This window comes from Gavia stellata, chromosome Z, assembly GCF_030936135.1.
Source record: "Gavia stellata isolate bGavSte3 chromosome Z, bGavSte3.hap2, whole genome shotgun sequence".
Lineage (NCBI taxonomy): Eukaryota > Metazoa > Chordata > Aves > Gaviiformes > Gaviidae > Gavia > Gavia stellata.
The window spans coordinates 78166923-78179303 of record NC_082637.1 but is presented as its reverse complement, the minus strand read 5'-3'; the positions used below and the strand labels follow the sequence as shown (position 1 = coordinate 78179303).

The following is a 12381-nucleotide window of genomic DNA, read 5'->3' as shown; positions in this document are numbered from 1 at the left end:
ACCCAGTTTGTGATGGCAAATACTGGTCTTGGAACCTCTTTCAGCTGAGAGGTAGATCATGTGTGTTTTTAATCCCAGCCCATCTAATCCCGTCTAGTCTGACACCCTTGATTGATACATCTTTCTTTTGTAAGTATGGTCACAATTGCATCTCTTACGTTTTTGTCAGTCTGGTTCAATACATGAATTACGCTGCACCTGATTGTTTCCTGGTAACACTTTTAGACCAAAGGAAGTAGTAAATCATTAGCTATCTGCCTGCTCCTTCCTGCATGACTGTCTCTGCCTACAGTTTTGCTTTTTCTTTGTGGATTTCCTCAGTGTAAAGTTGGGGCTGAAAGTGAAAACCTGCTGAAATTTTGCAATGCTAGTTAAACTGGAAGCAAGTATGTTACTCAAAATGTGAAAAACTCATAAAAGAATTCTCATGCTACCCTAAAAGGTATAAATACTGAAGATATGTCTTTGTAAAATAAATTCCATGTATACTTGCAAAAGTTACTATGCAAGAGGAGTTTGCCTGCATGCTATGGAACAGGTGCCTTGAAACAGTCGGAGCAGAAGTTCTCTTTGAAATGTTGTTTGCTCTCACTTCATTTCTGTGTCTGAACCTATGTGTGGTGCATATTAGTAGTGGATAGCAGTTACAGCATCGTTGACAGTTTTCACAGAGTTGAACAGGAAAATATACAGAATAAGCTAGCATTTGTTTTTTTTCTTTCCCCTAAATTACATGTATGTGTGGGGATTGGTGGGAAGAGCTCTGTAAGTGGTTTTGCTCACGTGGGTGCTCTTTTAGCTACTTGCAGAAGATGAAATGTCATATTGGAGCTGGTTCTATATGCTTTCTGATAAATACTGTTTTTTCATGCAAGTTCAAAAATACTTCACTGATTAAGACATCTCGAGCTGAGGTCAGTGGTAGTCAAGTGCTCTTTCGACTGAGGACTAGTGCATTGTTTATGTAGAAGAAGTCATGTGGTTTTAATGACTGTTTAGACATAGAGTTGTCTGTGTGTTATGTTTTTTTTTTTCTGAATCAGAAAATAATAACATGGAGTACTGGGACCTGAACTCGCAGAGGCTGATAAGCAAAGGATTAAGGCAGAAGAGCATGACAGCATTTATGCACTGGATGTAATTACTATGAAGGTTTTCCCACACACTCAAGCACGGAGAGAGGCTGTCCTTCCTAGTAGAGCTTTTAAAGTGGAGTAAAGAAGACTGAGACCTTCACTCCTTGTTTTCCTTCTTATTAGAATTAATTTCTTTGGCTTTCCTAAAATGATTTCTCCTCCTCCGACACTCACTGGAGCTGTTGAATCACTTTGTTGCTCTCTTTTTGAGTTCTGCCATTTGTGTTCTGTTTCCAGCACCTGTCTTTGCTAGCTGCTAACAACCAGGGGCTATTTGCATCTCTCTACCGTCTCCCAGATTTGCCTTTCAGTGTTTGACTCCTCCAGGATCTTCTTCCTCCCTTCTGCTCTGGTCTCCAGTCATTTGCATGTTGTTTCTAGGACCCTTTCCCTTGGGATGGGAAGGAGATGCTGAGCATAACCTGGAGGTCAGTGGAGCAGCAGTGGCATCCAGTGGCCTTCTCAGTTAATTACAAGTTAAAATTTCTAGTGCTGAAGTATGGGGAAGTTGAGAGTCTTCACTTTTCCCATCTCACTTGTGAGTCTGAGTGAAAGCTGTTGATCAAAATCAGGTATGTTGAAGACCTGGATGCTACTGTCTGCTAAGACATCACACTGACGCATTGCACCTATAGTGTGTTTTACATTGGGAGTTCCCAAGCTCTTGAGGTCACTGGTACCGTTAGATTTCACAGGAGAACTAATTTGTTGGGGAACGTGTTTCCCTCTAGGTACGAGAATAGTTTTTTCAGAGATACCTTTGTGCTGTTACTGGGTACTGTGTTTATGTTCTTGGGATTAATGTTAAACCAAGCACTTATTGTCCATTTGGTTATCCAAACAAAGAGCGTGTGGTCAGTAAGAGTAAGGGAGGAGAAGTAGTCTCCTCAGAAAGCCCAGGACTTTGTTGTGGTGTTGGCTCTGTGCATGTTAGAGGTTTTCGTCCTCTTTTACCCATTTAGAGTGGTAACTTCTGAGAAAAAGTCTGCCAGCTGTTCGGTGGATGTATGGTAATTGCATGGTGGACTTGTCCTTCTGAAAGTTCAGAAAGCATGACAGAAAAATTGATGTTGTTACAGAAGAAATTGCTACTAGTTCTGCCCTCTTCCTTCCAAGGAGGCCACTGTATAAGATTTCTTTCCTTGCCTGATACTTGGCATAATCACTTTTTTGTTATTTGCTGCTTTATGTTGCTTTATCTTTTTACTGAGTATTTCATAAACTCATCAATCAAGTGCCTGATTTTCTTGCTGAGCAGTCTCAGAGATTACTTCATTTTTTTCTTTCTTGTTACTCATTTTAATTTGGATCTCATGGATATGCAAACGTTTTTCCTCTGGCTGTCCTCTGATGAGTCATTTTTGCCATGTGGTCTTTTAATAAAAATGTATCTGATTTAAGGAATACAAGAACTGAAGATCATCTTTTGCTCTGTGTTGGTACAGTCTTAATACTGTGGGGTTTCTAGACCTTACTGTGAAACAGGTAATAATAATAAGCAGCATTTAAATACAATTAATCACGCAGCCATTTGTAAGGAAATTTGTTTTAGACGACATGCAGATTCTCTTTTTCTTCCTTTCTGTAGAAGATGAAGCTTTCAACAGCATTTCCATGTTTAGTGATAGTTTGGAATGGGGGAATTAAAATTAGTTGGGAGATAAACTGGTCTAGTGAGTGAGGCATCTATTTGTTGAATATGTGGAGAGGGAGATACTGTTAGAAAACAGTTTTATGACAGTTTTAATAATCCAAAAAAGGAAAGGAAAAAGTGCTGAAAAATGCGTAAGTTACACTTTAGTTCTAAATAACTGCCTACGTATAGGAATTTTAGAGACTATCAATGTATTCATTTATTTCAGTGACAGTTTCATGTCTGTGTGCCACAATGGGGCCCCTGTGAAATGGTAATGAAGTTTACATATGGAGGAAGAGTGCCCTGAGCTACGCTTGCTTTTACATCAGCGCATTACACCAACTAATGTATGAATATTTCTGAAGTATCTACCAAGGCTGTCCTATAAAACCCCTTCCTAGTTTCAGGAGGTAGTAAGGGCTTTTCAGCTTAGAATCTATATGAGTTTGGATTTGTATGACCTTAGTCATGTAGTGAACGTAAGAAGAACATACGGTACTAGGACAAAGGAATGACTGTTTGAAGGCTGGTGAAGGAACGAAGAGGAGCAAATACATTCACTGTCAATCTGAGTTGTGACCAGAAGGAGCTTTGTTCTTAGCTCTGGGAGGATACTTGATTACCTTGTCATGTGAAGGCAACTGCTCTGTGTGTGATGACAGCAGTGAGAGAACTGCCTAAAAAAACGACGGATGAGTTGGTCTTCCTGGCCCTGTTTTTTCTCTGAGGCATAAGCCAACTCTTAAAAGTGTGTAAATTAACACAGGTATGTTGAGGGATGTGTCTCTGGTTGCTACAACTGTACTCTCTACCTGCTCAGTTTTGTGAGCTTCATTCTTTTAATCAAGTGTTTGTTCTGAGAATTGTTTTACTGTGGCTGTGTTACTTAATTTTATTTGTTAGAAAACAACACCTTTTAAAAAGCAACTCAAAAAGTTAATGAACCAAAACATTCATTCAGCTACAAAAAACCCCTCTTTTCCAGTCTGACACAGAAGCTTTCTTAAAACACTAATGCAGGTTGTTCTATTCAGAAGAGCATTTTTTTCTATGTTTGTTGGCTTACTGGTAGCCTCTTTTTCCTACAGACAGCTTTTTTAAATCTGCTTGACTTTTTTATTGCAGTTTAATGAGACTTCTAATCCATGAGATCCGATGGTCTACAAAGTCTTCAAGTTGATTTGTGAGTGGCTTATTCTTTAGAAGACAGATCATTGCATGTCATGATATCCAGATGCTGTCACCCAAGTTCAAGGAGAACATAGAATGGGTGGCAGAAGTAGTGGAACTGGGGCATTGTTTATTGCTCTTCATTTTTGGTGGTGTAATACTGTCATAACTGCACTTTAATGAAAGACTTCGACCAGGAATACAGGAATACCTATGCCTGGCACAAGTTTACTGTATTATGACTATCAGGAGTGTCCAAATCAGAGGAAAATGTCTTTTCTTGTTGGCTCTTTTGCCTGGATTGGTCACCCGATATGAAAGGTTCTAGACTTCAGTGCAGTATATACTGAAGATCCTTGTGTAAGAAACAAAGCTGTTGTATATGTATGCTTTTATATATAGAAACATATCGGCAGTCTGATGGAGTTAATGAGCTTCTTCCTTTGCTGTCAGGAAACTGTAACATAGTTTTAATGTCCTCTTCAAGATCTGTAGAGTCATTAGAATTAAAATTATTCTACATTAAAATGCAAGCCTAGCAAAATATTTTGTTTTCATTAGTCATGGTAGTTTATGTAATGCTGGCTGTGTGTTGAAGGACTTCACAATCATTAGCTCACATGCTTCTTCAGTTAGCCTTATATTTTAATTTTAGGAGCCAACACAGTTAAGGGAAAACTTAATACCTAACTTTTGCCTACCTTGTTTTATTTTTTCTGTTTCGAAAAAAAGAAACCCACCAAAAAAACAGAAAAAGGAAGAAATAAACAATTGCTCCAAACATTAAGATTTGCATGAAAAATAGTAACTGTTTTCATTCTGTGTTCATGTTTTTGCTCACAGAGGAGGAATTATTCAGTAATTTGTCCATATTCAATGAAACATGTGTGAAATGGCAAAGGAAAACTGGAAGACTGGAAGTGCAGGAAACGTACACAGTAAGTGGGGCAGTATTTGAGATTGGGAGTAGCTTTGTCCTGGTTAATTCTGGTGAGTCAACAGTGGAGATTTGTTTTGTGGGTTTTGTTTGTATGGTAATTTGTCTCACTGTTCCCGGTGAACTGCCTAGAAACCTAAAGGTGGCTGGGTTAGGAAAGAAACAAATCCCTGTCCTAAAGCTAGTGAAAAACTCAAAAGCTGTTGGGGTCCCATTCCAGTAAATCACCTAAACATCAGCTTTAAACTGTAAGAAGTGTTTCAGCACAAGTTTTAGTGAAATTCCTTTGTAGAGCTCAAGGTCACATTGACATAGAAACCATTGCAAAGCTTGGGCTTTGGCCCTATCCGTGATGCAAACTTTTCAAGTAAACAGTGTATTACTTGCAGATACCAGATGTAACTTGTTTTAGAAATGCAAGTTATATTGAAATACTGTGCCTTGTTCAAAAGATTCAACCATCTTATATTTGAACGTTTTAGATCGGTTTTTCATGGAAATTAAAAACAACCTTGGTAACGACTTTTTTTCCCGTCTATAAACATAAGAAGAAAAGTTAAGATACAAATTCTCAGAAACAAATAATTCAGTCAGTGTTATCGAAAGCAAAAACAACATGATAAGAATTCCCATGTTTTGAGAATGACAACATCCCAGGAAGGACTGGGTTTTTTTGAGCATGTACAAACAGGGAAAAAAGAAAAAGGGGATTATTTAGGATCTCCAGGGTGGGTAGGTTAATGTGGAAAATGCCTCTCAAGGTTGGTTGATAATTTTGGAAAACAACCTCTCTTTCTCCTCCTATGTTATAAACCAATGTATTTTTAGGTTGAGTGCTTTTATTGAGCACTGCTGAGATGGAAAAAACAAATGCCCGATTACTCTAACATTTGAAAACCAGTGCTTTTCATGTACCCAGTGGTAACTGGCAGGCTGTGGATCTCTGGTATAATGTGCTCTGTGCATGTGCTTTTGCCTGAATTCAGCTATCTGCAAGACACTTCAGAACAGTCAAAACTGAGGATGATGTAGGAATAGGGTGCATGCAGTAAAGTTCAGAACAGAGTCTGGGCTGCCTTGAGCTCAACTAGATAAGTTTTGTCTGTCCCTTCATCTCATGCAAACAACAGGTCTCTCTTTCACTGCTCTGGGATGATCTTAGGGAAGCTTGTCTTTTACTATTGTTTGGCATTCAGTCTTACTACTGCTCCTGTAGGGCAAGGGGGAAAAGCTAGAAAAAATAACAAAGTAGCAAGCAAATGTAGTTTCCATCTGTGTGCTGTAAACAAGAAAGAATATTTACTTACACCTTACTATTTGAGTTGGAGTTGTTTGTAGCATCCACATTATAGATTCCTTCTATTTGTTGTAGAAGTATATGAAAAAATATTCGTAATTTTAACAGTTAGAAGAAATTAAAGATCTAATTTATTAAGCCATCTTGTTGTGCCAAAGCAGTTAGTCACAAGCCTAATTTTTTGGTTGAGCTGACATTCTAAAACAGATGCAATCCTAGGTTTTCAAGGCTTAATTGAACTAGTATTCTGAATTTTGGAGAGCCACAACCAATTGCACCATTGTTTTTGTCAATCCTTCAATAGTTTCGCATACTGGGCCAAAGATGGGATGAGAAGACATTTTCAGAAGTTGCGATATTTAACATCACTACAAGTGAAGATAATCCAAAGGTGTGTTTAGATCTCAACTCTGGCAGTAACTACGTGGTGAATATTACTACCATCTCTTCCACAAACATCACTGTCTCAGTTACAGTAGCAGTTCAAACAAAGGGTAGGTTGTGGTTTGTATTCTCTGTGCTTCTAGAAGAACTTACTATGCTGCAAAGTTCACTGTTTTGAGTCTAGCAGACAGGATAACAGGCTGTCTCCTAGACTACATCATTTGTTATGCTGACTACACACATGCAGCCACAATCAGCATCCTCTTTTTGTGCAACATGTTTTTCTTTCTACTCACTGTAGCCATTGAATCTATGAGCCAACAGAGCAGTGGCAGTAAGTGCCCTTCAGAAAGATTTGGCAAACTAGCTTCTTCAGGATTTGTCTTATGGCTGAGGCAGGATTGGGGCAGTGGCATTCCTGACTACATGCCGGAAATTCAGTCCATGGTAAAGTGCTTACTGGTTTCCATTCCTTGCCTTGAAAACTGATTCGCTGCCTGTGGGAGATCTCCCTGTTGCTGAGCTATGTGATACTAATCTAAGTGATGTGAGCCTTATAGATAATGTTCCTATCTTTAGCAGTGACGAGCAGCGTTCTGGCAGTTTTTCAGTAATTGTAGAGAAGGCATGTTCAAAGAGCAGGTTTCTGTAGTATTTTGGTCATGGAAACTTTCAGCTTGCCTGCTGACATAATAATTCTGATGAGACAGACCTTAAGAAATAATCGCCTTTGGAATCCACAAAAATGCTTTTTCTCATGTGCTTTTTCCTAAAAGGCATCAACTGTGACAAATCATTCTATAATAACTGTATTTCCAGCAGAAGGTCTGAACCCCTGGATCTTTCTGTCATTATAACCTCCCTAGATCTGGGCGAATAAATCCTATCCTGAATAGTGTGCTTGGGTTTTTCCGAAAGCCATTTTCTGTAGAAAATGTTCATGCTTTATTTACTGTGTTTGTTCATTCAAAAAGAAATGAGATTCTACCTCCTTCTCAGAAGAGAATTAAAATAAGAACCCTTTTTTATTTTATTATTCAATCAAGTTGAAGAAGTTGAAGGTTTCTGTAATAAGTTGTTTCCTTTTTTATTGTCTCTACAGTAAAGGAAGCTTTCAATAATGTATTAATTTTTAATGATACCTGCTTGAAATGGTGGAGAAATGTCAAGGGAACTGAAGTGGAAGACAGATACTCAGTAAGTGACAATTTGTATTTTGGATCTAGGAAACAATTTATATCAATCACCTATGCGGAAAAAACCCTAATTTTTCAAACACTCACTGCTGGCAGTGTTCCTCATTCTAATTACGGCTGTCATAAAAACCCAGGGTGTAAGCTTGCATAGCAACCTTAAAAAAAGAAAGAAACCACCATGCTCTTTTGTAGTCTCCTGTTTCTTGCTTATTTTTTCCCCTGTTTTACTCTATTTTGCCTTCCCTATCTGTACTTTCAACTTTGTCATGTTCAGGCCTCTGACAGCTCTGTTCCAATCCCATGGAGTCAGTCCCGTCAGCCTTCAATCTTCCCTCATCCCAGCAGGGCACTTCTGCATGAACTGTCTCTGCCAGGGCTCTTGACCACCTGCTGTTGTCTCAAATGTCTGCGTGCTAAGAGGTGCTCAGAGATTATCAAAAGGCATAGCATCTTTTTAGAGGAAAATTAGCACATGATGCAAGCATTTTAGTTTTCATTAACAGAGGAATGATCAGGAGAGGCCTTAAGTTAATAACTTCATGATCATTTGGGACATCAACAACAAAACAAACACACACAGAAGCCAACTGGAACAAAAAAAACCCCCAAACCCTGATGCATCTGTAAATTTGCCTGGAAACATAGCTGTCTGTAGGCAGATCCTGGAGGGTACTTGGCATTTTGACGGAGGTCAAAATGACTTGATTTTGTCTTGATCCTCAGGTCAAACCAGAGAGGTGTTCCGGTGAGCTTACTTTTATAACTCATTACTTTGCACCATGATGGTATACTACAGTGAAAGTGCACTATTACTGGAAGCCTGTGTGTTAGCAGGAAATCAAGACTTGGGGGGAAATTACAGTACTAACAAAAAAAAAAAGGATAGACTAGGAGGAGGAGAAGTGAAAGATCTAGGACAATGTCAGAGCTGATCAAGAGGGACTGCAATTCTTTCCAAATTTTAGAAGCATTTGAATTTGACTAACTGTCAGTGCCAGCATTTTTGGCACTCTATATGCAGTGATGTGATTTTCTGCTATTTTTTCTAACTTAAAGCATGACATGACTGAATGCAAGTGTTATATTAATACATTGCAATTTCCATGCTGTGATTGTTTGGTTACAGTTTCATGTGCAGGGCCAGCGTTGGTATCAGAAGGAGTTCTTTCATGAAATGACCTTCAACCTTACCACACACAAGCAGGCTCCAGAAGTTTGTTTTGATTTGCAACCAGGCACCAATTACTCTGTTAATATTTCCATGGTAGCTTTGAATTTTTCACTGCTCATTTCGATGACAACACAAATCACAGGTAGGTCCTGCCATTTATTTTATGTATTTACAAAAGCACTTACTGGGTGCAAAAGGCTCAAGTGAAACAGCATTGTTGATCTCAGTGTGGTATGGTGGGTTGCTGAAAGTGCTCTTTCCATGCTCAGAATTGTTCATTTGTTGTTTGTTTTCACAGATTTCATAGCGTTGACAGTCCAGCAGCAGAAGGGGGAGAGATATGGGGGTGCAGTGTTTTGGAAGTGTCATTTTAGCACAGCAGGGAAAAGATAGTTTGGTGGGTTAAACACAAGATTGTTATCTTGAGGAGCTGGGTTAAATTCCCTGCCTTATTAGAGGCTAAGTCACTTTTTCAGTATGAGTTCTCTCCACTGTGAAGCGCACTTTGCATAACTGCACTTCGCATGGGTATTTGTGACAATAGATATCCCTAAAGTCTGCAAAGATCCAAAGTACACAGAGTCCACGAAATACGTCAGACACATACCTTCATCTCTAATTAGTAGAGTACAAAACATAAAAGGCATTTGAGCAAATAATGTTCTATAGGAGGAGTCTCGGCGTCACTATTTTGCAGGATACTTGTATGGCATTAAAATGCTGTGATAAAAAACCATCCATCGTTTTTTAGCTCATTTTTTGTTTAGAACAGTTTTGCACCATCCCTATACTGTCCGACTTTCTGTATTAGGATATTACTGTTACACTCTGAAGTGCAGTGTTTGGTGCTGGTGTCGTTCTTCCCGTTGGGAATAGAGGGAATAGGTCAGAAACGTGAAAGCTCTCCGAGTGTCTGTAACTCTGTGCAGCCACTAGATGGAACCATTCTCTTCTCTTCTGACTGCCTGTGAAGCACTGGGGATTTGTGGTGGTTTTGACATCGATAGTATTATAATATTTTTAGTAGTAGATCTAAGGTTTTTAAGCTTCATGAGAGGCAAAACATCTCTAGTTTCCTAAAGCTACTGTTTAGGAAATACAATGACCTGGATTTTTTTTTAAATGAAATTACAGTAATGATTTGATAATTAATTTTCAGAAGTTTCCTAGCTGTTACTCCAAAGTAGCATCCATGAGTTCATGAGCACATGTAGCTTTGTAAAAACTAATAAGCTGTGTCAGAATTTGGTTGACTGAGGTAATTTTTGAATACATACTCATAGTAAAGGCGGAGCTCTTTACTCCATCATCCTGTCATGTTTCCTAAACTTTGCAGGATTGCATCAGGTCACTTACTCATCAGAGCTCTAGAGAACACTTTGCAGCAGGTGCTGTGTGAAGTGGTATTTGTGCCTTGACAGCTGACAAGTTTTCCTCTCCACTGAGTTAGTGCTTAACAAATGTGCATGCATAGCCGCAGAAAAGGTCTTCGCGTAAAAGTTAGGTCATTTCCATTTTGAAAGAAGATTCTGCTACACCAGCTATTTTATATCTGGTAGTTACTTTTTTCAATGAGCAATAAAAGGTAGGTGTTGCTCTGCCATTAGGAATCTTCATTTAAAACTTGCTATGCAAACGCTCCGTATTGTGCTTTTTTAATGGAAACCAAAAAATAAAAGTAGGTCTTTTTGCAGTTGAAATTGAGTAAAAATTAAAAAGCCAACAGCGATTATGCTGCAAAGCTCACCAGATAATGAGAATTTAAATAAGATGTTAAATGTGTTGCTATTTTAGCTTATCTAAGATGAAAAGGATACAGTTAAAATAATTCTTCTGGCACTGTCCCTTTGAATTCTGTGCCTTATGTTTTGGCAATTGCATTATCCATACAAGCAACTTAATTTATATAAAAATTATTTATAATCTTAGATGTATAATTCACTTTTTCAGTTATTTTGTAATTATATACGTTGTTAAACCAGACGGTTGTGTTTCTGTGGTGGGTGGAATGATCTCAACTTATCTGCTGGCATAAGTCTGAAAAGTGTTTTTTTGGCTCTGGTGATCTGGCTGAATAGTACTGGATAAAGATATGCCTTAAGCACAGAGGCTCTAAGGAAGCTTAGACTTAGAAAAGTGTTTTACTGTTAATGTACTGGAGGTGGCCTCATTTGTTGTCTGAGGTTTCATATGGTATCCTTTAACAAACGCACAGTCAGTTGGTCTGTTTCCTCAGCTGGGAGCAAATCCAGATGTTGTATCTCCTTGACTTCCACACACCTCCTGCATTTTGAGAGTTCAGGAAATCTTAACTGTGGAGTTTCAACTACTGTGAAGAGACATGTCCCAGACAGTTGGATGAACACTGCCTAACAGACTTAATTGCCTGACAAGGATAGTCATCTGTGTAAATTCTTAAAGACTGTTGCAGAATACAATAAGCGTGTAAATGCTAGCGATGTTTGGATCTTTTTTCAGAAATGAAGATTTGTAAATGCATGTTAAGAAAGCTACTTCTATATCCTGAATATCTGTATCTATATTTATATCTATATATCTCCTGAATGAGGAAGTATTAGATCCATAGTATTTCTAAAGAAAAAAAGCAAGAACTTGGGACTTAGAAGCCTGCTTTTCTCCCTGGCAAGTAGCATCCTTTAAAAATAGTTCTGTGCTGAGCACAAAGTTGGTTTTGCCCATCATCTTGTTGATGGTAAATATAATCTAGCAAATGCTTCATGGATCATTGAAATTCTGCTCCTTTCATAATTCCAGTAACAGGCATCTTGCACAGTCTTTTATGTCTTCTTAGCTTATTTTAGACAAGCTGTCGGCACCTGTCTTCTCAAGATAGGAAATTGAGTCAATTATGAAAAATGATTAGGCAGTCATTATATTGTAGTTGCGAAGATGGTAGCGAGATTGTCTTTTAAGCAAGAAGGGAGTTTGTGTCTGTTTCCAAGGAAGGAAAGGAGCATCTTGTGGCTGTACTTTCTCATCCATTATTTCTGTTGGGAATATGCTACTTACACTTGGCTCTGTTCCTTTTCCTTTTCAAGATCGTTTATTAAGGCATTCTCAGACAAGGCATTGTTCTTAATTTCATTATCTGTTTTCACGTATGAATTTCAGAAGACTGAATTTTGTAACCACTTTCAAGTGTTTGAAAAACAGAATAATAGAGAAAGAGCTAATGCTTTTTGCTTTCACTTCTTATGTCCTAAATAAGAGTAACTTCTTCAGTTGAGACGCATTAAAATACTGTTGATACTTCAATCTGATAGATTCTTTATGATGGATGTGACAAAATTGTGGTCTTTGGGACGTTCATGAATGCCTACTTATTCACAGTGTCTGCCTAGCTTTTTTTAGTTTAGAGCAGACCACTGTGACCTAAGACATCATACTTACAAGACAGAAGATTTTCTGGACACTAGAAATAGATCTTTTGTGC

General features: G+C 38.3%; 1 protein-coding gene across 1 annotated transcript in view; it reads left to right on the top strand.

Moving 5' to 3' along the window:
* The window catches only part of SUSD1 (sushi domain containing 1), a 46421-nt gene that overhangs the window by 15729 nt on the left and 18311 nt on the right, over positions 1 to 12381 (top strand). The window contains exons 8-11 of the mRNA XM_059833841.1: positions 4786 to 4880; positions 6481 to 6670; positions 7663 to 7757; positions 8883 to 9069. Coding sequence (XP_059689824.1) covers positions 4786 to 4880; positions 6481 to 6670; positions 7663 to 7757; positions 8883 to 9069 — 567 coding nt within the window. The remainder of the gene's footprint in view (positions 1 to 4785; positions 4881 to 6480; positions 6671 to 7662; positions 7758 to 8882; positions 9070 to 12381) is intronic.